Source organism: Microcaecilia unicolor, chromosome 8, assembly GCF_901765095.1.
Source record: "Microcaecilia unicolor chromosome 8, aMicUni1.1, whole genome shotgun sequence".
NCBI lineage: Eukaryota > Metazoa > Chordata > Amphibia > Gymnophiona > Siphonopidae > Microcaecilia > Microcaecilia unicolor.
This window is the reverse complement of record NC_044038.1, coordinates 195,105,455-195,131,137: the sequence shown is the minus strand read 5'-3', so window position 1 is coordinate 195,131,137 and position 25,683 is coordinate 195,105,455. Positions and strand designations below refer to the sequence as shown.

The 25,683-nt window shown below is 45.2% G+C and overlaps 1 protein-coding gene across 1 annotated transcript in view; it reads right to left on the bottom strand.

Annotated features, from left to right (window-relative positions):
- Positions 1-3,374: 3,374 nt before the first annotated feature.
- The window catches only part of LOC115476873 (zinc finger protein 704-like), a 41,384-nt gene continuing 19,075 nt past the window's right edge, over positions 3,375-25,683 (bottom strand). Inside the window, exons 3-8 of the mRNA XM_030213445.1 lie at positions 24,949-25,190; positions 24,616-24,716; positions 24,107-24,368; positions 23,911-23,994; positions 23,512-23,630; positions 3,375-6,536 (exon numbers count right to left, since the gene is read on the bottom strand). Coding sequence (XP_030069305.1) covers positions 6,425-6,536; positions 23,512-23,630; positions 23,911-23,994; positions 24,107-24,368; positions 24,616-24,716; positions 24,949-25,190 — 920 coding nt within the window. The 3' untranslated portion in view covers positions 3,375-6,424. The remainder of the gene's footprint in view (positions 6,537-23,511; positions 23,631-23,910; positions 23,995-24,106; positions 24,369-24,615; positions 24,717-24,948; positions 25,191-25,683) is intronic.

Sequence of the window (25,683 nt, the reverse complement as noted above, 5' to 3'; positions counted from 1 at the left end):
ACTGGAGGGAAAGTACCTAGGATCCTCTTCCGATTACCATGAATGCTCCTCTTCGGTGTCAGATAGCACCTTCCACAGGGATGTCCAAGACTGGGCCCACCTCGATGTCAAGGAGCCATGTCATCGAGAATGGCATTGAGAATCCGGCTCACATATCGACTCTGGCGACGCTTCCTCCACCGACGTCGAGGGGGTGCCGGCCTGAGTGGCAGTCAATACTGGGGCTAGAAGTGGCGCCAGAGGCCGCACCGTGGGCTGAGGGCCAGGCGAGGCAACAGCAGAAGGTATGGCAGGCACAAGCACCCCTAATACCGACGCACATCGCTGCATGAGGCCATCCAGAAGCTCAGGGAGCAAGGCCCAGATGCACTCAAGAGCCACCATCAGGAAGGCTGTGGTGCCGGCTGGGGCGCAGCCTGCAGAAGCGCCAGGGCCAGTGCGGGAGCAGGATCTCGGCTGCTAGGAGGCGCATGCATCGGCACCTTCTGGATGGAGGGGGAGTGGTCCTCCCAGTGTCAACGCTTCTCAGGTGCCAGATTCCCTTGGTGCCCTGGACCTCCCGGCACCACGTGTCGTTGGAGATTGGTGAATGCACATCACCCACGTTCCTCAGGGCCAATGAGGACGTTGAATCCTTCCGTTGCCTTGGGGTTGGGTCCAACGATGGATGGTCCCTGGCGGAGGGGGGGGTCTGCATAGCAGGAGGCCTTGACACACACCCACTCGATGTCTTACTATTCCCAGTGTCTTGGGGTCTTGAAGCAGCCATCCTTACTGTGACTCCTCAATGCCGATGTCGAAGAACCGGGCCGGGCTGCAAAAATATTCTCGCGTTTAGTCTCCCGGGAAACCTGTGTCCTCTTCTTCATACGAAGACAAAGGACACAGTTGGCAGGGCTATGGTCAAGCCCAAGGCACTGAAGACACCAAGAATGGGTGTCGTTTCCAGAGATGATCCGGTTGCACCGGGTACAACACTTGAAGCCACTGGTAGTCTTTGTCAAAATTAAAAGTCGTGATTGTGCCTAAAAAGGGGAAAGGCAAAGAAAAAGAGAGAGACTTGACCAGCAGACCTAAAAACGGCCCACGATGCAAACGAAAGGAAACAAACGCGGAGCAAACAACTAGAGAATAAAAGGAAAAGATATAGATATATTTTTTAAACACAATAAAAAGAAAGCACGCGGGTAAAAACCACCAAAAAGCACTCAAAAAAAGTCACTCTACTGGGCATGTGAGAAGTGAGCAGAAAAAGACAGTAGTTTCTCACGTGGAACAAATTAAACTGAAGCGGCGCGTTCGCATGACAGGCAGGAAGCTGCTTGCGCTCCTGAAAGCTCTAGATTTTTCCTCTGGGAATTTTGCTGAACCAGGCAATGTGGGATGGCATCTACCCACTTGTGAGAAGAAGCAAGCCTGCTTGTCCTCAGAGAATCCAAGATCCCCTTGCTTCTAGACGACCCTACAGCAGGGACACCCCAATCAACATCTGGTATATTAAAATCACTTATCAATAGTATTTCCCCTTTCCTAGCTATCTTGTGAATGTCTTCAATTAAATCTCTGTCCGTTTCTTCCAATTTTGTGGGAAGCCTGTATATCACACTATTGTAAATAATTTTTCCATTCCCTCTTTCCAGATTAACCCCCAGCACTTCTTCCTTCCCCCATATGTCCTGGAAGTCTGTCATTGTAATATTATTGCTAACATATAATGCCACTCCTCCACCCTTTCTTTCCTCAATATTCCTACCCTCTCTTTCCTGAATAGATCTGTAGCCAAGTATAACTATATCCCAATCATAGTTCTCCGTGAATGCCACTAAATCCAAGTCAGCTTCTACCATTACCACCTCCAAAGCCAGAAAATTGTTTCCCATGCTATGGGCACTGGTATACAAGGCTCTCCAGATACTGCTCTTATTTCCCATTTCTATAAAAGTTTAAATATCTTGCATTCCCAAGAGTTGTTAGTGACTTTGGGACAGTTCTCACCCATCCCCATCAAATCTAGTTTAAAGCCCTCTTTAGAGCACACCTTCCCGGACTTAATGTCTGGACAGCAGATGAGTGCGCCTTTGTGGCCCTCAGAAGAGAATCACCAACTATGACTACCTTTCACTTCTTATTGGCCCCCAATCCAGCAGTTTTGGGAGTATTGAGCTTTGTTCCCTCTTGCTCTTGAGATATTTTCAGCTTTTCTGCCTTCAGGGCTGTAAACCAGTTCTTCAGTTCAACAGAAGATGAAGTTGAGGGGTTGCTTTTGCACGATCTGGTGATCTGTATCCAGTTTTGCTCTTTCTGTACAAGATCATCTTTCCCTTTGTTGGAGATACCCAACACCTTGAGATGCATTTCACAGATGCTTCTTGTACTTCTTTCATGAGAGATTCAATGTACATGTATTTAGCAAATAAAGACAGTCCCTTGCCTTGGATCCAGCATTCAGTGTGGACAGAAGCAGAATCTGTAAAGAGAGCAGCAGCTTTGTGGGCTTGATTCTTAGGCATATTTCAACTGTATATGCTTTTTGTACCAGAAGGAAGAGGTCCCAAAGTCCCTGCCGCATTGAGCCTGCCATGAGTGGGAAAAAGTGCGGGGTACAAATAAAAAAAAAAAAAGAATCCTATTTTTGATCCTTTGCCTGTTTTGTAAGTTACAAATTTCATTAAGAAATGGTGATTTTCAAATTACACTGATGTTATCTTTAGAAAACCCAAAGAGTTTGCTGAGGGAAGCTCTAGTCACATACCCAGAGGTGGTGCTAGCCCATTTGTAAAGGGGGGGGGGGGTGGAGACAATGGTTCCCATTTCTATAGTGGCCATTCTGTCTGCCTCTCATGAGCTCCACCTTTGGCATTGTACCACCCTGTGAATATTGGCAGAAGCTTTTCAGCTACATGCTCTCCACAAATTCTCAGGAATGTTTGTCCAGGATTTGTAAATGCATACTGTTGCCATGTTATTTCTTTTCATTCAGGTGGATTAACAATGATGTTTTATGACTGATGCCTTGGTTACTTTTTATTTCTAGGGTTTTGTGTTTGTTTGTTTTTTTATAAGTGGTCTTTTGTATAGGGTCCTGCCTTCTTATTTTTTCCTCTGTATCTATTCAGGAGCTTCATTGTAGGTGTGTCCCCTCCAATCTTTCTGTATGCAGGTGCAACATTCTGCACCACTCCCATGTCTCTTGGCTTTTTCCTAAACACAAATAGGAGCTTTTACACCCCCCCCCCCCCCACATAGTGTACAAGGAAGCTCTGTCTACTGTTAGAGATTAAATCCTTCTTCGCTTCCCTGGGGCTAAATGTAACCCTGTACCACAGTTCTGTTGGTGGCTACATCTCTCCTAACTTTCAAATCAAATCAGACCATTCTGAAAAAAAAAATCTTTATTACTTCCATATATTTCATAGAATTCAAAATTTGCTCATTCATTGGCACATGTTGCAGAACAGTATAAAATCCAAATGCCATGTGCAAAACAAGACCATGCATGATGCTACGCCCACCCTGTGCTGGAGATCAGGCATAAGTTTCTCCCTGTCCACATCTGATATTCTCACCCAGCCACACCACACAAGGCCCATGCATGGGCCTGAACCCCTGCTAAAAAGTGCAACATTTGCTTTCTTTTAAAAATATTTTTTAAACATCTAGTACAGAAAATGTTAATAAACTTTTGGTTTGTTTCATTAAGGAGAAAAAAAAATCCTATTACATATACCTTCAAAACCAACTTGCATGAAAGGTTTTCCATTTGGGAATGTTTATATATAGCTGTTTGGAAGGTCTGGCCCTCTTCTAACGCCTCCTCTACTGCTTATGACTTCTGTTCAGGAAGGGGGATGAGTGTTTAAGTCACAGTCACTCCATCTTGCAAACAGAACAGGAAGCTCGGTTATATTCTTCCTAGATCTAACATTAGATAGCGTGCATTGTAACACATTTGGCATACTCTCTTTTCCCTGTGCTGTAATTCTTTGAAAATGAGCTCAGATAGAACTTGCAGACTGATCACTCAGCTGCAGTATGGTCCAGCTTTCTTTAAACTGGCCTGTTTACTTTAGTTTGGGGTATTTGAATCTGATGCGAGGGAGTACTTAGACAGCAGGGGTACCTATCCTTTCATGAATAATAGCTGTAGGAATAATTTATATCAGGATTAAGCTGATGGCTCTTTTCTAACCTTTGATTCCTAACAGCAAAAGAACAGGTTTCTAAGTAAAACAAGCCTAGAAGGGCACAATTCTTCTTGTGGCTATAGCTCACTGCTGTGCCCCACCACCTCAAATGTAGAGCTACTCAGTCCAACAGCGGCCTCTGGAGAAGCCACTTAAGTGCTACTCATTTTTATATTCTCACCTCTGGAGTAGCTTGAGCCTAGAATGTTCTTTGCTTAAAGATGCTAAGCTTCAGGAGGGGTTACAGAGCAATGAAATATACCAGAGACTATACCACATCTCTGCTCTCTTTAGGCCCATGCATGAAACCTTACATAGCAACTACAAGATCGAGCATAAGAGAAGTAAAGGTGACTTCTAGAGTTTCAAACCCATTACAAAGTAACTGTGCTCACCTAGACTCTGAAACATGCTTTCCTGCAGTAAGCCATGCTTGAGGCACCAGCATGTCACAGTCAGATGTGGCTACATTAACTTCACAGAAATACGGCTCTAGCATTTGTTAGATGATGAAAAGTGAAGCAAGTTGGCATCTGGCATTGGGGGAGGGGGTATTTATTTCACTATGAAATGTGGGTAAAAGATCTTTGGTGTGATTTACCTCCCTAAGCTATGCTTTGGGCTTCTCCTGCTGCTACTGCCTCATTTGATTAGTGTAGCCTTCTTGTTAAGTTGGTAGCAGCTTTGTAAAGATGATGCTGCTGAATACAGCAGGCAGGGGAGGGGGGATAGAGAAGGGGAAAATGCTTTAAGTGCTATATTTCATGCTCAGCTCAACAATCTCAGTCTAGCCCAATGAGTGTCATTTCTCCCCTCTCCTCCACCCTTGCCAAACAACTGGGGCTTTACAGGCTGCCTTATCTTTTCCAACCATTCCACCAGGCCTACACCCAGGCAGTAACATGGGAAAACAAGAGAAGGTAAAGACCAATGTACCCTGTCAGGGTCTAGCCACCTTAAAACTGACATTCATTAAAAGTGTGTCTTAAATATTCATCCAGATTCATTAGATCTAATCACAGTTGGTGGTGTACTTAAAAGGAACTAGAAAAGGGGGGGGAGCATTGCATTCATGTTCACACAGACCTTTTTAGGTCTCATGACCTAGAAAGCTAAAATGTTTATCTATGGTTTTCACTTACATTGCAGCACAAGTTAGTCTGCATAAATCCCCCATTTCCCAGCAGCCATTTATTTTCTACAGAGAAGAAAACTAAAAGACTCTGAGAAATGAGGTGCTACATCCCCATTTTGTTAGAAAACACAACATTCTCTCCCCCAATCTTTAAAATACATTTTTTAATACAAATGTCTGTGCAGTTTACTTTAGTGCAAGTTGATGCTCTTGTCCCATGTCACACTTCTACACATTTTGGCTGCAATGTTTTATGAATCTGACCTCTGTATAATAATGCATCCTATGATGTTACACAGAAGTAAGGATGACGCCATTTCCCTCCCTGAGGGAAGCTCCATTCTCAAGGACTAGTGCAGGAACAGAGCTGCTGGGAGTTATGTGAGCTTACAACCTCTCCTCTCATTTTCTACTCCCTGCAGCGGCTTTGAGCAGTTGGAGTTTTTGCTTCCTGATTCCTGCTCCTCAGATACCAGTTCATTTTAGTACTGTAATTCACATTCAGGTCAGGCAGAATGAACCAGGCCTGCCTTTACCTTCCCTAAAGGGGTGACTCCAGTGTCCTGCCCTCTTTGTGACCATTAAAAAAAAAAAAAACCTGCCTCTTTAAAAGAGGCCATTACTCCATTCTCCATCTAAAGGAACATGGCAACCTGAATGGGCCTCGTCCTGTACATAGCATAAACCTCACATTTATTCCACATTCCCTTCCAGCAGTGAGCTGAAAAAAGGCTGAAGCTTGGCTCCATGGCAGAGTGCTGGGGCTACCTTTGCTGCTAGGTGCACATATGCAGCAACAGCTAACAGGCAGCAGAAATAGCTTATTTAAAAATTAAAAGGGGAAGGTAAAATACTCCCGCTATAAAACTTTTCCTTATCAAACATGTTCAGGAAGTCTAAAATGTTATAAAAAGACAGGAAGAAGGGTCCACTAAAAAAGATGAAAATGATTGAGCATATCAAATTCCTTGTGCAGTGCTGTCTTGGACAGGAGGAAGTGTAAACCAGTAGCTTTAGCCTTCTTAAAGGCAAACCATGATTGCTTCCAAGCTGCTTCCCCCTTAGCACCGCCCAAGCAGCAAGCTACAGGGGTGGAGCCTATCACTCAATCTGTGAATCGCTGGCATGCCTTCTTCCAACGACAGGCTGTACACCACATGTCCCGGTTCTCCATGCCATACACCTTCCGGCATTTCTTAGCTTCTCCACGGGGCTTCCTAGAAACAAAGAGTGGTAGTGAATAACTTGAGCAAACTTCATAATGGCCACATGCCTGACTGGGGCTGCTGGCAGGTGAGAGGACACGGAATATACTCTATTTCCCCAATTAATATTCTAGCACAAGTTTTGGGCCTCTACTAAGAGCATAAGAATAGCCATACTGGGTCAGACAAATGGTCCATCTAGCCCAGTATCCTTTTTCCAACAGTAGCCAAGCCAAGTCACAAGTACCTGGCAGAAACCCAAACAATGGCAACTGATCTAATCTTCCATCGTACCTCATAGCTCAGATTTTCATGACATCCCTAATGAATATGCACAAGAGGGGTTTACAAACATACTAACCTCTACTGTATGCAACCCATTCCTGAGAACCTGACCTGTTTGGTCTTCCAGTCCTTGAAGGCTACAAAGGCATAGCTCTTCCTCACTCCCTTCTTTCTACAGGGTGAGGCAAAAGAAGTAACCCACCTAAAACTTTTTTGCCAGTTTATTCCGCATTCGCTTTGAATTTTTCAATGAGAAATTTTACATACTTAGTCATCATACTTTTACTATTAAGGAAAAATTAGTTAAATTACTTGATAATTTTCTTTTAGTCCCAAAGGATCAGCCCAGACCACTGGGTTGTGACCATCTGCCAGCAGGTGGAAATGGAGAACTCTGAGTTGTGCCTCAAGCATAGGAGCTTATAGCAACCAAGTCAGTATTTGATAAAGCAGTGAAAGAGTGACTTCCAGAGAAAAAAACTCCAGCCTCCAGGTAGAAAAAGTTATGAAATGAAGGCCAAAACTCTTGCCTTAGAAATAACGAAACCTGAAATTACATAGAACCCTGAAAAACCAAAACCATCATAAAAGGGCAGGCTCTGGCCTGATCCTTTTGGACTAAAGGAAAGAAAATTAACAGGTAATTAACTATTTTTTCCTTACATTATATCCTAAGGATCAGTCCAGACAAATGGGATGTACAAAAGCAATCCTTAAGAGAGAAGGGACTGCAATATCCCTGCAGCGAGAACTGTGGTCCTGAAGGAAGTATCTGCTCGAGCAGACACATCCAAATGGTAATGCTTAACAAAGGAATGAGACAGCCACCATGCCACTGACTGACAGATCTCTGCCAACGAAATTGCCCTAGACTCTGCCAAAGAAGTCACCAAAGACCTGGAAGAATGAACCTTGACATGCATGGGAGCAGATCTACCCCTCTGAATGTAAGCTGAAAAAATAGCCTCCTTAAGCCATCAAGCCACTGTCGCTTTGGAGGCCAGCAAACCCTTCCAGGGTCCCACAAAGAGGACAAAGAGATGATCAGACTACCTGAAATCATTGGTAAACGTAAGATAATGCATAAGGATGCGCTTCACATCCCACAGTCGCAGGGAAGCGTACTGTGCAGACTAGACATCCCTAGAAAAAGAAGGAAGAAACACAGTCAGACATGAAAAGGAGATACAATCTTCGGCAAAAAGGATGTAACTGTATGGAAACCCCCATCAGAAAAGCAGAGAAAGGGATCCCTACGAGAGAGCTTGAAGCTCTGAAACTCTCCATGCCAAGGAAATGGTAACTAGAAATACTGACTTTAAAGTAATATCTTTGATAGCTGCTGAATGAAGGGGCTCAAAGGGGCTGACTGAAGAGCCTTAAGAACTACTTGAAGACTATCAGGGTAAGCAGCCAATCAGGCATTCCTTATCTTGCCTCTTTGATACACCAACGCTGCCACCTGAACCTTGAGTGAATTGAGAGCCAAGCCTTTTTTGAATCCCTCCTGAAGGAAGGATAAAATATGAGACAAGGAAGCACGAAATGGAGAAATTCCATTCTATGCAGACCAGCTCTCAAAAGTTCTCCACACTCTAGCATAAGTGGTGGACTGCTTTCATATTTGCAGCAAAGTAATAACATCATCCATGTAACCTGTATTCCTCAATTGCGCATTCTCAACAGCCAAGCCGTAAGACCAAAGCGGGAGGGATCCTCCATAAGTAATGGACCTTGGTGCAATAAGCCCATCTTGGAGGAAGAGTCAACAGAACAGCGATTTGAAGACGGATGAGGTCCACATACCAAGGATGTCTGGGCAAGTCTGGACCTACAAGAATGACCTTCCCAGGAGAGACTATGGAGGAAACACGTAAAGGAGGCCATCCGACAGCCAAGGCTGTACCAGTGCATCCATTCCTAAGGAGTTTTCTCCCTGAAGCAGCTGTAGAATCTGTGTACTTGCGCATTGAGTCTGGATGCCATGAGGTCCAGAACAGGAAGACCTCACTGTGTGTAAATGAGGTGAAATGCAGTCTTTGATAGCTGCCAGTTCCCTGGGTCTAGAGACACTCTGAGGAAATCCACTTGCGAGTTCAGTGAACCCGCTATGTGAGACGCTGAAATCACTGGAATTCCGCCCGCTGAAAAAGAAGATACACCTCCTGGGCTAGCGGTACAATCTTTGTTCCACGAACACTGGCCTCCCACGAAGAAGAGGCGCAAAGGCTAGTAGATCTTTCCAGACAGCTCGAAGTTCCAATCTGTTGATGGACCGGGAAGCCTCCACTCTCAACCAGCGGCCCTGTGCAGAGTGGTGGAGATATTGGGCTCCCCACCTGAAGAACCTGGCATCGGAGGTGAGAACACACCAACTGGGAGTCTGTAAGGGCAACCCTGCCTGAGTGTGACCAGGAAGAAGCCACCATGTAAGACTCTGTCTGGACTGAGGCATCCACAGCACCAGCTGGTCGTAAGTCCCCAAGACCGGAGACCATTGGCTCAACAGGGACAACTGTAGGTGGCCACATGTGGAACTTGCTCAAGGCAGAACATCCAAAGTTGCTGCTATAGAACTGAGAACGTGAGCATATTCCCATGCCCACGAGCAGGGAAGAGAGAGAAGCCTGAGAATGTGCTGTTTGAGCTTGAGCAGATGATGCCGAGGCAGGAAAACCTTCCCCACCTGGGTATTGAAGCACAATCCCAGAAACTCCAAGGTCTAGGTGGGGATGAGCTGTAATTCACCACCCAACCCAGTGCAGAAAAAAAAAAGAGACAGGACTGTCTATGTACTGTGAAAGCTCCCTTGATAAGGTGGCGCCCAAATTAGCCAATCGTCTAGGTAAGGATGTACCTGGATCCCTTGCCAACGTCATTAACAGTAAATTGGTACCCTGCTTTGTTGTTGTTTTTCTGTTTTCAAATAATGGCAGTTTTGCAGTGCAAACATTTTTGAATGTATGAAAATCACTGGGTGGTTTTGTGAAAAGGCTGTAACAGCTGTGTTTAAAGAATCTCATTCCCCTCAGCACATAAATAGTAACAAATAAAGCAGTACAATTTCACATTGAAATTGAAAGTGCTTGCTGAGAAAACAGCAAAAATGTTTAGGGGGTTATTTTTTTTTGCCTCACCCTGTATCTATATCATATACTCCTTCCACACTGGATCACAATAGCCAGAAGGACAAAACTTTATTTTACAAAATTTGATTTACTTCACCAAGTAGCTTCAGGCAAATTATATAATTCAATAAACTTAATCAGTTGCTGAGACTAGGAAATCATATATGAACTTAACTAAGCATCTTCAAGGAAATCATATATGAACTTAACTAAGCATCTTCAAGGAAAGGGAAATTGCTTACCTGGAATAACGGTTCTCCATAAACAGAAGGGGAATACAGCCACACTTGAAGGTGACAACAGCAGAAAGAGCCTGGTTTGTGCAAAAAGTCTTATCTCAGAGAAATCAGTTTGATGGTTCTGAGCATATGTGGGGATTCCTCCCTTTCCCCTCCCACCCAGTCTATAATAAAGCTAAAGTAATATGACTAACAATTTCTTTTCTTTTCATTGTGGGAATGGTGTGGCTGCATTTCCCTGCTGTGTACAGAGAACCCCTGTTACAGATAAGCAACTTCGTTTTCTCTGGAGACTATGAGGGAAATGCAGCCACATTTGGAGGCAAGTCCTAAGCTGAGGGCCAGTTTAATGTACATATCTTGATGGCTCAAGAGTATTAGAATGGGAAGAGGAAAAGAATAATAGATGTCTTAGGGAGCAGAGAGGTTCCAAAGAACTGCTTGCCCAAAAGCAGCACCCTAAGCCGAGGATAGGTCCCAGCATGTCTGTGATTGATGTGTTCCTGAGATTTGCTGTTCATAGAGCTTTTGCATGGAGTTGATGCAGGCTTAAACATCCTGGAGAGGGGAGGCCTGCTAGAGTATAGCAACAGGAGATACAATCTGATATCCAGCTTGCTACCCATTCATTTAAAAGCAGGAGCCCCCATATTCTTAGGGTTAAATGTAATTAACAATTGAGAAGTTTTCCATGGAGTGAATCAGATGAAAGCCTCAAACAACTTTGGGCAGAAATTTGAGTTCAGAGAAGTACTCTGTTATAAAACTGGGTAGCAGTGGGCGGGGGGGAATAGTGAACAATGGCTTCCAAGTTCACCTACTTCTTGCTATTATGACTATATAGAAAAATTATTTTCCAACTGAGATGCTTTAGAGATTCAAAAGGTGACAGCATAATCTGAGCTACAACAATGTTGAGGTTCCATCATTGGTGGAACCTCAGCAGCTTTTTCATGTTTAGTAACCCTTGTAGCACTTTAGAAATGTTAAGTAGTAGTAGTAGTAGGCTTCTCATGACACAAGAAAATAATAAGAATTATAGAAAGGAGTTTGTTTTGGATAAGATTATGAAATTGCTGCTAAATGAATTTGTATTGATGAGGTTTGTACCCAAATGTGACAAATGTAAGAGATATTCTAGGAGTTTTTCTGGAAGGCACAACAGGGTCTCCTCCTCGAGATGGTGCCTGGATGGAAAAAAACAGCATCATTTCATCTGGTAAGACTTGTGCATTGATGGTTTCCTTGATGCTAAAATGTTGAAGAGGTGACATCACCTAATTTGTCAATAACCACTATCCTGTGTGAGAAGCACTGGGTGAGCCACCGGGAGACTTAGTAAGTATGGAAACCAGACCATCAAGGAGCTATGAGGAAGACTTCAGCTTTGTCCAAACAAATCTTCTGCAAGACTCTAGACCAATCAGTGGCAATGGGAGGCAAGCGTAGAGCTGGCCTACGTTCCAACTGATGGCAAAAGCATCCGGCGCCACTCTGTGTGGAGCTGGATGTAAATAACAATAATTGGGGATTGTCTGGAGAGGCAAAAAGATCTATTGCAGGCATTCCCCAATGGTTGAACAACATTAGCAGGATAGTACAGTCTAGCATGCATTCGTGGGACTCAAGTTTGTGACACAGTGTATCTGATTTTGATGCCCTTAAAGGTAAGTGGCTAGGAGGAATGTATTCAGTTGCAGAGCCAAGATCCATATTTTGAGAGCATCTCAGCAAATATGAAAGCACACTGAACCAACTTGTTCATGTAAAGATGGCCAATTGATTGTCTCTCCTGATTACCAGAGTTTGAGACTACATCCGTGGGGAAAAAAATTTGTAGAGCATTGTAGACTGATCCAAGTTCCAAAATATTCATATAGAGAGTCTGCTCATATGAATTATACAAGTCTTAGGTTTTCCAGTTGTGCGTATGTGCTCCCCAACCCACTGTGGATGCATCTGTGCTCAGAGTAAGATGAGATAGTTGAGGCTAAAACATCTTACGGTGAGGTTTAGCAAATGGAGCCACCACTGAAGAAAAAAAAAGTATACATTCTGTTAGACTGGTATTTTTGTTTTTGTTGTTGAGCAATTGAAGGTGCTGATTCCAATGGGATACCTACTGAAGCAGATGCATGTGCATCCTAGCTAGCGGTACTATATGCACAGCTGCTGCCATATGGCCCAGAAGTTGAAGGAATTTGTGAGCTGTCGTGGAGTGGACTCAAGCCATTTTTATAGTTAGTAACTGAAGGATTTGACCATCTTCTGGTAGAAAAACCCTTGCTACAGTTGTGTCTGAGTGGAGGAGTAGCCTAGTGGTTAGTGCAGTGGACTTTGATCCTGGGTAACTGAGTTCAATTTCCACTGCAGCTCCTTGTGACTCTGGGCAAGTCACTTAACTCTCCATTGCCCTTGGTACAAAATAAGTACCTGAATATATGTAAACCGCTTTGAATGTAGTTGCAAAAACCTCAGAAAGGCGGTATATCAAGTCCCATTTCCCTTCCCTATTCCTATAAACTGCAGAGCTTTTGTGCGGGTGAGTGGATTTTTCTACATTAATGAGAAATCCTGGCGTTTGAAGGGTAGAGATACAAAATGATCTGCCTGTGCTTGAGAGGGAGCAGAAATGAGCCAATCATTGAGATACAGGAATACATAATAGCCTGTGGCAGCAATTACTAGACACTTTGTGAAAACTCAGGGAGCAGATGAGAGTCCAAAAGGGAGGACTTTGTACTAGAAATGATGAAGAAAGGTGAACCTGAGGTACTGCCAATGATCTGGGTGAATTGGAATGTAGGTGTAGGCATCCTTTATTACTAAAGCAGAAAGACCATCATCTTGATTTAGAAGTGGTACAATACTAGTTAAGGAGTTCATCTTGAATTTCTCTTTTTTGATTAATCTGTTTAGATTGTGTAGCTCCAAAATGGAACGTAGTCCTCCTTATTGCTTAGGAATAAGGAAAAACTTGGAATAAAATTCCTTGTTTTGAAGAAAAGGGGGAAGTACTTTGATTGTACTTGCTTGCAGAAGAGATTTTATTTCTTCTGACAGGATGGCAACATGGTCTGGAGGAACTGAATTCCTGGATGGGGTTTCTTAGGAGGTTTGCTAAGAAAATGTAAATGGTATCTGTATAAAGTTATGTGAAAGGACCCAGCGATCTGTGGCGATTGCTTGCCATTGACTGAAAAAAATACTGGAACCTTCCACCCACACACACGGAATCAAAAAGCAGCATTAAGAGATAGCCTCTAGCAAGCACTGTAGGACCTGGTCACTTGCCTGGCTGGTGTGAAGGTGGCAGACCTCACACCTCACCTAAATAAGATTTTAGATAGTGCTGGGGAGGAACTGGATGTCTTGGTACATGTGGGTACCAATGACATAGGAAAATGTGGGAGAGAGGTTCTGGAAGCCAAATTCAGGCTCTTAGGTAGAAAGCTCAAATCCAGAACCTCTAGGGTAGCATTTTCTGAAGTGCTACCCGTTCCGCCTGGCCAGGATGAACACACGGATGTAGAAATGTTAAAGAAAATTAAGGACGCTAACAAAGTGGGCAACACAATAATAATGGGTCATTTCAATTACCCCGATATTGACTGGGTAAATGTAACATCAGGGCATGCTAGGGAGGTAAATGGTGATGTGGCCGCTTGATAACAGTGATCATAACATGATCATATTTGATATTCGCTTTGGAGTAAGTATACGTAGAAAATCGAATATGGTAGCGTTTAACTTTCCAAAAGGAGACTATGATAAAATGAGAAGAATAGTGAAGAAAAAAAAAAATTCAGAGGAGCGGCTGCGAGGGTCAAAAATTTACATCAAGTGTGGATGATGTTCAAAAATACCATCCTGGAAGCCCAGGCCAAATATATTCCGCATATTAAGGAGAATGGAAGACCAAATGACAGCCGGCGGTTAAAAAGTGTGGTGAAGGAAGCTATTAGATATAAAAGAAAATCCTTCAGAAAATGGAAGAAGGAATCGACTGAAAATAATAAGAAACAGCATAAGGAATGTCAAGTCAAATGCAAAGCGCTGATAAGGCAAAGAGGGACTCTGAAAAAAAGATTGCGTTGGAGGCAAAAACACGTAGTAAATTTTTGTTACGTATATTAAAAGCAGGAAGTCAGCAAAAGAATCGGTTGGACCGCTAGATGACCGAAGGGTAAAAGGGGCAATCAGGGAAGACAAAGCCATAGCGAAGAGATTAAATGAATTTTTTGCTTCAGTCTTCACTGAGGAAGATTTGGGAGAGATACTGGTGCCAGAAATGGTATTCAAAGCTGATGAGTCAGAGAAACTGAATGAAATCTCTATAAACCTGGAGGATGTAATGGGGCAATTTGACAAATTGAAGAGTAGCAAATGTCTTGGACCCGATGGTATTCATCCCAGAGTAGATAGAATTGAAAAATAAACTTGCAGAACTATTGTTTGTAATATGTAATTTATCTTTAAAATCAAGGGTGGCCAATGTTAACGCCAATTTTTAAAAAAGGTTCCAGAGGAGATCTGGGAAATTATAGATAGGTGAGCCTGATGTGGTTGCCAGGCAAAATGGTAGAGACTATTATAAAGAACAAAATTACAGAGCATATTCAAAAGCATGGATTAATGAGACAAAGCCAGCATGGATTTAGTGAAGGGAAATTTTGACTCACCAATCTATTACATTTCTTTGAAGGTGTGAACAAACGTGGATAAAGGTGAGTCGGTTGATATCATGTATCTGCATTTTCAAAAAGCATTTGACAAAGTACCCTATGAAAGACTCCAGAGGAAATTAGAGAGTCACTAGTAAAAAAAGGCCCGTTTCTGTCAGAAATGAAACGGGTGCTAGCAAGGTTTTCCTCGGAGTGTATGTTTGAGAGAGAGAGAGAGAGAGAGTGTGTGTGAGAGATGGAGAGTGTGATAGACAGAGAGTGAGTAAGTGAGTGTGTGCCCCCTCCCCCCTCCCTTTATGGTCTCAGGGCCCCCCTCACCCCCTCCCTCCAGCAACCCTCCTCTCCCCCTGCCCCCCCTGCAGCCACCCATGTCCAGCGACCCTCTTCTCCCCTGCCCCCCCTCCAGCCACCCAGGGTGACGACACTCACAGCTGATTCCCAGGCAGGGGGAGGAGTAGGGAAACACGCGGAGCAAGTGGCAGGGAGCGGCGCATCAAACAATGACCCTTCTCTCCCTTGCCCCCCCCCTCCAGCCACCCATGTCTTGTGACCCTCCTCTCCCCCTGGCCCCCCCTGCAGCCACCCATGTCCAGCGACCCTACTCCCCCCCTGCCCCCCCCCCTCCAGCCACCCATGTCCAGCGACCCTGCTCTCTCACCTGCCCCTCCCTTCATCCACCCAGGTTGTGTAACCAATTCTTTGGGGCAGGCAGAAAAGATCCCTGGTCCTGCCTGCCCGCTGCTGGCGCTGGTGCTCCCCTGCTGCCGGATCGCTGTTCAAAATGGCCACCGAGACTTCCAATGGCAGACTCACGAGACTTCTGCTGAAGTCTTGGAGGCCGCCCTTGTAAGTATCGGCAGCCATTTTGAACAGCGATCCAGCAGCAGGGGAGCGTCAGCGCCAGCAACGGGCAGGCAGGACCGGGGATCTTTCCTGCCTGTCCCGAAGAATTGGTTACACAACTTGGGTGGATGAAGGAGGGGCAGGTGAGAGAGCAGGGTCGTTAGACATGGGTGGCTAGAAGGGGGGCAGGGGGAGAGTAGGGTCGCTGGACATGGGTGGCTGCAGGGGGAGCAGGAGAGAGGAAGGTCGTTGTTTGATGCGCCGCTCCCTGCCACTTGCTCTGCGTGTTTCCCTACTCCTCCCCCTGCCTGGGAATCAGCTGTGAGTGACGTCAGCCTGGCTACGGAGCCTAGCTCAGCAACTCTGAAGGAGACACAGGCAGACACATTAGAACACTGGTGGTGAGAATTATTATATAGGATGGGATAGGAGGTAGTATCCTATTGTGGATTAAAAACTGATTAAAAGATAGAAAACAGAGAGTAGGGTTAAATGGTCAGTATTCTCAATGGAGAAGGTTAGATAGTGGGGTTCCTCAGGGGTCTGTGCTGGGACCGCTGCTTTATAACACATTTACAAATGATTTAGAGATGGGAGTAACTAGTGAGGTACTTACATTTGCTGACGGGACAAAGTTATTCAAAGTTGTTAAATCGCGAGAGGATTGTGAAAAATTACAAGAGGACCTTATGAGACTGGGCTTATGAACCTCTGATCTGAGGTCTGCCACTGCTGCTTGAATGTACTTATGAACTGCCAAGATCTCCTCTTTGTACACCTGAAACCAGTATGCCACATCATTCCTCGTTACTTCTCCATCGTTGCCTGCAAGCACCCCATAGTAACAGAGTGAGTGACAGCAGATAAAGACCTGAATGGTCCATCCAGTCTGCCCAACAGTTGCACTCATTATCAATTCAAGATTTAAATCAACAGTGAAATATTATATACTTGATCATGGTCTCTCTCTGGTGTTTCTGGGACATAAACCATAGAAGTCTACCCGGCTCTGTCCTTGTGTTCTAACTACTGGATTTGCCGTCAAAGCCAACTCCAGCCTATCGAAATCAGTCTTGTCATTTGCGGTCAAAGACCACAAAAGTCTGCCCGGCACTGTCCTCGTGTTCCAAACCAGTGGAGGTTCCATCGAAGCTCCCTAGCCCATCCTAAACTGGATCACCATATGTGGGATTTAGACAGTACAAGCCAGCCCGGCGCTGGCCTTAATTGGTGCAGCCAGAATTGCCATCTAATCACCATTTGACATGCAAACACAGTTTTCTTTTTTTTTTTAATATAATTCATTTTCTAATTGGAGAGCCTCTGTTCATCCCACACCTTTTTGAATTCTGCCACAGGTTTTTTTCCCTACCACCTTCCTCGGGAAGTCATTCTAGGCATCCACCACCCTCTCCGTGGAAAAGAATTTTCTGATATTTGCTCCTAATTCTACCACCTCACAACCTCAATTTATGTCCTCTGGTTTTACCCCTTTCTCGTCTCTGGAAAATATTTCTATATTAATACCTTTCAAGTATTTAAATGTCTGTATCATATCTCCCCTGTCCCTCCTCTTCTCTAGGATATACATATTCAGGTCTTCCAGTCTCTTCTCCTTTGGCACAAGCCCCATATCATTCTTGTCACCTTCCTCTGGACCGCTTCAAGTCTTCTTAAGATATGGCCTTCAAAACTAACACAGTACTCCAGGTGGGCCTCACCAATGACTTGTACAGAGGCAACAATAGCACCTCTCTTTGCAGGTTACACCTCTCTCTATTCAGCTTAGCATCCTTCTGGCTACGGCCACCGCCTTGTCACACTGTTTCATTGCCTTCAGATCTTCAGATACTGTCACCCCAAGATCCCTGTTCCTGTCTGTGCAGATCAGCCTCTCACCACCTAGCATATGTTTGACTTCCTCTGACTCTGATATCTCTAGTGCAGTTTTACTTCAGTCCATTGCCTCCTTGAGTGTTGCGGTGTGTCAGTAGTCACTGCCAGTAGATGTGTATTGGAACTTTTCAAGTTTCTTGCGCGTGTACATTGCTCTAAGAAGGCTCAAACTGTGTGCCAACGCTCCAAATTCCGAAAAGGGATGTGAAGGTAAGTACTCTTAGCAATGTCTCCAGAGCACTGCTCCTAAGCATCTATCTCTTAGGGATTGATGTTACTTCCTCCTCATCTGAAGAGTTTAGCAATTTTCTGGACAAATTCTGGATGAAGTGCTTTCCCTAACCTTCTCTTAAAACCTGGGTAACAAGAAACAGTTTAGATTCATCCTGTAGTCATGTACTGCTACAAAAGAAGTGATAGCGCTCCAAATACATGACTTGCAGGAACTGCAGCTCTCCATATGGAAGAAGTGTCAGAAGCAGCTTTAAAAAAGAGCAGCACTTGGTTGTAGGTTTGTGGTTCTCTAGGTAAAGACGACAAAATTTTAGACTCCATGGGGAGCTTCAGATGCTTCACTCAGTATACAGTTTTATACAACTATCAGTTCTATAGCATCCTTCCATTCTGGCACAGACATATAGGTTATGCACTCCCACCAGCAAATGGAGACAGAGAACTACTGACTTCTAAGTAGACCTATAAGTGACCTGTGCAGTCCCCCTAGAGTCAGTCTGCTCTCAGTCTCCAGCAGATGGTGGACGTGGTAAGCCTCTACAGTCCTGGTTTGGATGGCCTTGTGGGGGGGAGCGGTAGTCTCCATAGTACAGTTGATTATCTGGCTTCACATTAAAACAAAAAAAGTACATTTTAAAGGGTATTTGGTGTGAGCTCATTTGGTTTTTCCCTGTGTGTGGCTAGACTTGTGCTGCTGGATAGATGTGGGGGTCCAAGGGGGTGTCTACATCCTCAGAGCTTTTAAACATGGGTGGCCAGGTCCCTCCCTCTTCCTCCCCTGGTTTGTGTTGGAGCCTCAACTGACCCTCTGTGCCTTCAGGCAGTCAGGACTGCCCTTAAAAAAAAAAAAAAAAAAACAGTAGAGTGAGGTGAGAGTTTAGCAGCAACCTACTCCTCGCAGCCTTCCTTACCAGGTTGGGTTTCTGTATAGAGAGGCAGTTGCAAGTGCCTCCAGGGTTTCTGTGAGAGAGGTCCCATGTGTGTGTTGGAGGCCAGCGAGTGCTGTGCTGTTATGGCATGATGAGTATGAGAAAGTTAAAATTGTGTGGCTTGCTCCCGAAGAAAAGGCTGGATTTAGTTGGGCACTAAGTTTTTTGCACCAACCGCAGCGGGGGTGATAAGCAAATAAAATGTTCAGTATTATTAGGAAAAGAAAGGAAAACAAAAATGAGGACGTTATAATGCCTTTGTATTGCTCCATGGTGCAACCGCACCTCGAATATTGTGCTCGATTCTGGTCACCGCATCTCAAAAAAGATATAGTGGAATTAGAAAAATTACAGAGAAGGGTGACAAAAATGATAAAGGGGTTGGGACGACTTCCCTATGAAGAAAGGCTGAAGCGTCTAGGGCTCTTCAGCTTGGAGAAGAGACGGTTGAGGGGAGGTATGATAGAGGGTGGAGTTGGATTCTAGACCCCAAACTGATTCTGCATCACTGTCTGCCTGAACTGTCGCATCGGGTATCCTGCTCAAGACAGTAGTGTGATGTGAACGTGTGGACTGAAGACCACGTCTCAGACTTGCAAATTTCTTCAATGGAGGCTGACCTCAAATGGGTTACCAACGCGGCCATGGCTCTGACATTGTGATCCGTGACATGACCCTCCAAAAGCCAGCCCAGCCCTGACTGGGCATATGTGAAGGAAATGCAATCTGCCAGCCAAATTGAAATGGTGTGTTTAACGATGGCAACCCTCATCGTCGAGATAAGGGAACACATGCACTCCCAGTCTGCGTAGCGACGCTGCGACTACCGCCAGGCACTTTGTGAATGGGCACAGACGCCAGACCAAAAGGCAGCACACAGTACTGAAAGTGCCGAGTTCTCAGCCGAAATCGAAGATACTTCCTGTGAGCTGGAAGTATCGAGATATGTGTATAAGCATCCTTTAAGGCCAGAGAGCATAGCCAATCGTTCTCTTGAATCATGGGAAGAAGGGTGCCCAGAGAAACCATCCTGAACTTTTCTCGAACCAGAAATTTGTTCAGGCCCCTTAGGTCTAAGATGGGACGCATCCCCCCTGTCTTTTTCTGCACAAGGAAGTACCTGGAATAGAATCCCATCCCTTCTTCCCCTGGTGGAACGGGTTTGACCGCACTGGCCTTTAGAAGGATGGAGAGTTCCTCTGCAAGTACCTGCTTGTGCTGGGAACTGTGAAAATGAGCTCCCGGTGGGCAATCTGGAGGCTTGGATTCCAGATTGAGGGTATATCCTAACCGGACTATTTGAAGAACTCACCGATCGGAGGCTATGATAGGCCACCTTAGGTGAAAAAACATCAACCTCCCCCCAACCGGCAAGTTGTCTGGTACGGACACTTTTATTGAGGCTATGCTGAACTGGAGCCGGTCAAAAGCCCATCCCTTGCTTTTGCTGGGGAGCAGAATGGGCCTTAGTCGCACACTGTTGACGAGAACGAGCGCGCTGGGGTTGAGCCTGGACAGGCTGCCAAGAAACAGGAGTGTACCTACGCCTAGAATAGGTATAGGGAGCACTCCTCCTCCCACCAGACTCGATGGGTCATATGGCCTTTATCTGCCATCATGTTTCTATGATATCTAGGTATCATGTTGCCTTTGAATCTCTCCGCACTCTATCAGCTGAATGTGGATAAATTTATTGCAGGAGACTAAACATCAATTGATTGTTGGGAGTCATCTACCACTATCCTTTTTAGGGAGAGTTAGAGTTTTTCAAATGATTATTTTTCCCCCGTTGGTTGTACATGCTAAAAACATTCCCATTACAGCTTTTGGGTAGGGATACAAGGGCTCTGTGGTGTTTAGTGGGGAAGTTTTGTTGGGGGGGAAGCTAAAATGAGACAGGCTTATATATCAGGTAACTGGGGTCAGTGGAAGTCTGCGATTACCAGATCTAAAGTAATATAATTTGACTTGTTTGTTGAGACACTTTTGCAATTGGTTGTTGGAGACTAGTGAGTTTATGGATGTAAGCTTTGAAAGAGCTTATTCTTGGCTCTTGTACGCACTTTATTTACTCCATGCGCGAGCTTCCAGGTTTCTTTGAGAGTTTTAGGATAGAGTTCTTTTGAGGCCTTTGCACTTTTCCTAAAGAGCTCTTTTACGGTTACAGGGGCAATGGCCCCAGAACAGCACCCTGCTTCCCACAGTAGGTAACGTGGCATTTCAGCATTGAAATAGTTTGGGTATCTCGCATATTGAACATTTATTGAGGGAAGATGGTTCACCTCTATCCTTAGAGGAGAGGCAACAGAGTGGCTATGCAGTCTGCGGATAGCTTTGCTTACTTACAATTAAGTCATTATATCACTTCGTTGGATGCATGGGGATAGGCTACGTGTTTGGGTAACACCTTTTTACAGGGGGACGCGTTAGGTCATGCTTTTTGGGTGATCTCGGCCCGATGGGGGCTTCACAAACTCCTGAGTCGTGCCCAACTGGATAAGCATTACGAAGTGTTAAGATTGAGTTGGAGTGGGGACCTTGCTTTAATTACGGCTATCCCAGGGATGGTGCACAGCACTGAATTACTGAAGTGTACTGTCTCAAAGACAAGCTTGATGTGCCGGTTGTACCAGTGCTCCCCACTGTTTAAAGTGTCATGCCCCAGCAGCTACTTTATATCATGCGCTGGGGAGCTGTAGGAAGACAAGGGGGGTTGGGGGGCAGTTTGCCATTATTTGCAACAGATTTTGGGGTCCCCTGTCAAATTGTCAAGTGTGGGGGTTATAACGACTCCAGCTGCTATGGGGTTAGGGGTAGGGGAGCAAAGCTGTTCCTGGGTAAAAAGTGTATTCTTAATCACTGGCTTCAGATTCAGCCCCCTTCCTTTTGGTATTGAAGGAACAGACTCCATGCATTGATGCTCTGGGAATCATATGGGGCCCGTTATCCTAAATGACCAAAGATTTTTCTATGTGGGAGATATACCTTCAGGCCATAGTCAGATATTCAATGGATTTCAGGCAGCACTTTCGACTAGTCAGTATTCTAGTGGGGCTTGGGGAGGGTTAGGGGAAGGTACGGACCAGTGTGTGGTATGTAAGTTTGGAAACTATTGGATTATAAGAGTCAAGGTCCTGTAGTCGTTTATCTTTGTACTCTTTTTGTGTAGTTCACATTGGATGGAGAGAGAGGATTTGTAAGGGGATGTAAGTTACTTTTTAACACTATTGAGCCTCATTGTCTTTTGATTTATTTTGAATTTAATTCAATATAAAAGATTTATATAAAATGGTAGCATCCTGAACAAATCTCTTTAATAGCTATATGACAGAAGAGGCAGAAAGGGGGCTCTGCAGCATATGCTGGAGCAAGGGGAGGCATAGAAGGATGGTTTTGCTTCTGCTGTTTAGCTGGTCAGACCTGAATTTTTTTTTTTTTTTTTGGGGGGGGGGCTGATTTTTCCTTATGAGATTTAGAGAAGATCATCTCTTTCCCATTATCAGTACAGGTCCCTGATTTGAAGGAAATGTGTTTCTTCTTCTCCTTATGTTTAACCCCCAGAGCACTTAGTGACCTCCTGAGGAGAATGCTCTGTGGAGACTGGACCCTCCCCCTCCTCACGCAAGACTGGTGCTTGCTGTACAGCTATTAATCAACTTTGCTAGTGTCACGCTGAGAGGAATGCTATTGGGGTGGGAGGGATGAAGAGGAAGCACTGTGGTGACAAGGCTGGCAGAGGTGCAGACATGCTCAGAAAAGCAGAAGAGCAAACATGAAAGTAAAACACAGAATAGAGTCCTGATTAATGCCCAAACTGAGTAAAGCTAAAAAGTTAAAATAATTTGCTGCAAAAAATACTCAAACTGAAAAGAACCAAAGCTGCGCTTAAGATAGATATGAGTCAGTGGCATAGCAAGGGGGGCTGCCACTCAGGGCGGTTCACTGTTGCACCCCCCCTGGGTGCAGCACGATGACATCCCCCCCCCCCCCCACCCTTGCGGAAATAGGAAGTTGCGTCAGCGAAGGGCGGGACAGAGTGAGGGAAGGCCCAATGAGATGATCCACACTTCTTTTACATGCAGGCGCGAGGCACTGTGCCTCGCCACGGCTTCCGAGATTTCTTTAAAGGTAGGGTGCGGGAGCTGGTTGGACGGAGCTGAGAGTAGGCACTGGGCCTGGGGGTGTTGATACGCCGAGGGGGGGTGTCATCGTGCTGCACCCGGGGGGAGGGGGGGGAAGCTGGCAGGGAGCATCCCCCTTGAGCTGACACCCGGGGCGGACCGCCCCCCCCCCCCCCCCTTGCTACGCCACTGATAAGAGTAAGGGGGAGGAGGACAGCAAGGCAGCACAGAAACTGATTTCTTTTTATGCTAGGAGAGTTTTTTCACACACTGTGCTGTCTGCTGACATCACCTTCAAGTGTCCCTGGGTTCCCCTGCATAGTCTTAGGAGAAAATTTCCCATAAAACCAAAGCAAAGAATACAAAAATAGCTGTTTACACATCCTAATCCTACATAGGTATAAAGTTCTAGCAGCTGCACTGATCTACATTTTCATTAGCATAACCTGCAGTGTGATGAACAAATGCCATACCTGCCAACAGTGCATAATTTGTAGCTCCAGACTGAGATCTAGTGCTGGAACAGCAGTCTGAGCCAGTCTCTGAAGTCTACAGCTATACATCTACTTACGACCAGCAGCTACAGGATTATTCACTCCTGGCTGGCACTTGAACTTGTGTACGCACCTGGTCCCTAAAGCTGGCTTTGGCACAGAGATCATTGTTGAAGTTTTGATGACAGCTGAATGGGCAATCTGGGGCAGTTTCTCTCCAGTACCCACCGTACGAATCTGAGCCAGGCAGCCCTGCATGAAACACATACTGTAAAATACAAGCTGCAGCCACATGCTTAGAACAAAGAACTACTTCTCCCCAATGCCCCTTCTCTCTCCCACTTAACCCCCAACCCTGTAAGTCTAGCTCTAGCCATCCTACTGCTAGGGTCAGCTTGTAAGTGGAGCTCTTGAGGGTCAGGGCAGAGATAGCCATGCAGGCTTGATCAAGTGCATCCAACAATTAGAACTAATTTCATTCTAAAAATGATGCATCCATAACACAGCCAATAAACTGTTGCAGGATACTCACTGGAGAACTCTTGAAGAGAAGGGGAGGTGGTTGCCAGGAGAAGCTGAAACTGGAACCAGCGCAAATACTGATGGGGGAGAGGGCCTGTAGTAGAACCAAAGTCCATCAATGCAGAGATGATGTGGATGTATATTCTGTAACACATCAGCACTTTACAGCAACAATGACAGGATATGGTTCACATCTCCATGCTCACCTGATAGGCATGGTCACTGTGGACATGGCACAATGTGGTTGGTGCCGAATGGCTAAGCGAAGACACCAAAGGCACCTCTGGAGTCTCAGCTGGCAGCTGGGTCCCCTGGGTCTCTGGGAGAGGGAATGCTGGGGGTGCAGAGGCAGTGGGAGACATGGGTGCCAGGCTGGAAAGACCGTCTGTCAGCGAATCCACATTTATGTCAATCTCTGTGTAATAGAAGTCTTCTTCTCCATCACTTTGATCGAGATCTGCCTTCCGGCTACAACACAGACCAAAGTCAGTTAACTCAGTAAGGAATGGCTGCCTTGCATCCTGTTTTTCTTTTGAATCATCCCTTGTCACCAGCACAACCCCCCTCCCAAATCCTCATTTCTGCCACCACCTCTTATCCAATCTTCAACCAATGAAAGTCTCTTGCACCGTGCCTACTTCTTGGAATATCCCCACCTTTTCTCCACAGTTCACAGATCTAGGTATTCCCCTCCTCTTGATATGAAGGAACCTACCCCAAATGCAGAGCTCGAATGTGCTTCTGAATGCCTGTTGAAGTACTTAGAACCTTTCCACAATTCTTCCAAAGACACTTGAACATCACCTTCACTGAATTCTAGAGAAACATTACAGACAATTATCATTCATAGATACCCCTTTTCCTTTTCCTTCTCTTCTCCCCTCCCCCATGGAACAGTTCACATTAATCTCCCACTACCATTCTCCAAGCACCTCTCTTACCCTTCTGTGCAGCTGATACAGGACCTTCTTTTGCCCTGTTGTACAATCTCCCTAGGGATGTTCTGGATCTAAAAAAAAAAAACATCTTAACAGTAGGGATCCTCTACCTTTCTCTTCCGTGGAATATGGTCACCAAATAGAAACTGAGTGGCTTCGGTATCCTCAATGCCTTCATCACTTTGGGCAGTTAACAGGAAGTTCTTGCCAGCCTCTATAGAAAGGGGTGGTGATGGTGTGGAAGGGACAGAATGGTCACTGGGCAAATCCCAGTTCCAGTCTCCACTGTTTGTACTGCTGCTGTAGCTGGATGACATCACAGCAACTTCCTTCCAATTTTCACCACAGGGATCTATGGAAAGAAGTCAAGCAATCTCCATAACTGAGCATTAATTCTTCAGAAAGTGCACAATAGGGAAAGAGGCGTGCTGCTAAGAGCAAGATACACACTACACAAAAAATGGACATCTATATATATAAAAGGCAACCCCAACGTTCTATGAAGCCTCCAGCCGGAAGTGTGAAGCGCCAGAGATATCCGGTTTCCCCATGAGTGAAGGAAAACAGCACAGCACGAAATCCCTCTCTAACAGTGAAGGACTCAGAGGGGGGAGGGGAGAGAGACGCCCTCACTCTCTCGGTAATACAAACACAGCACAGCAGGCAACGTAACACTGAAGGACTGGACTCGGTCCGGAGGGGGGAGGGGGAGAGAGAGAGAGGGCAGAGGGCAGGGACACTCCCACATGCACACTCTGAAGAAAACCTTGCTAGCCCCCGTTTTATTTGCATCAGAAACGGGGCTTTTTTACTAGTAGTAAATATTACCTGCAGAACACTGGAGG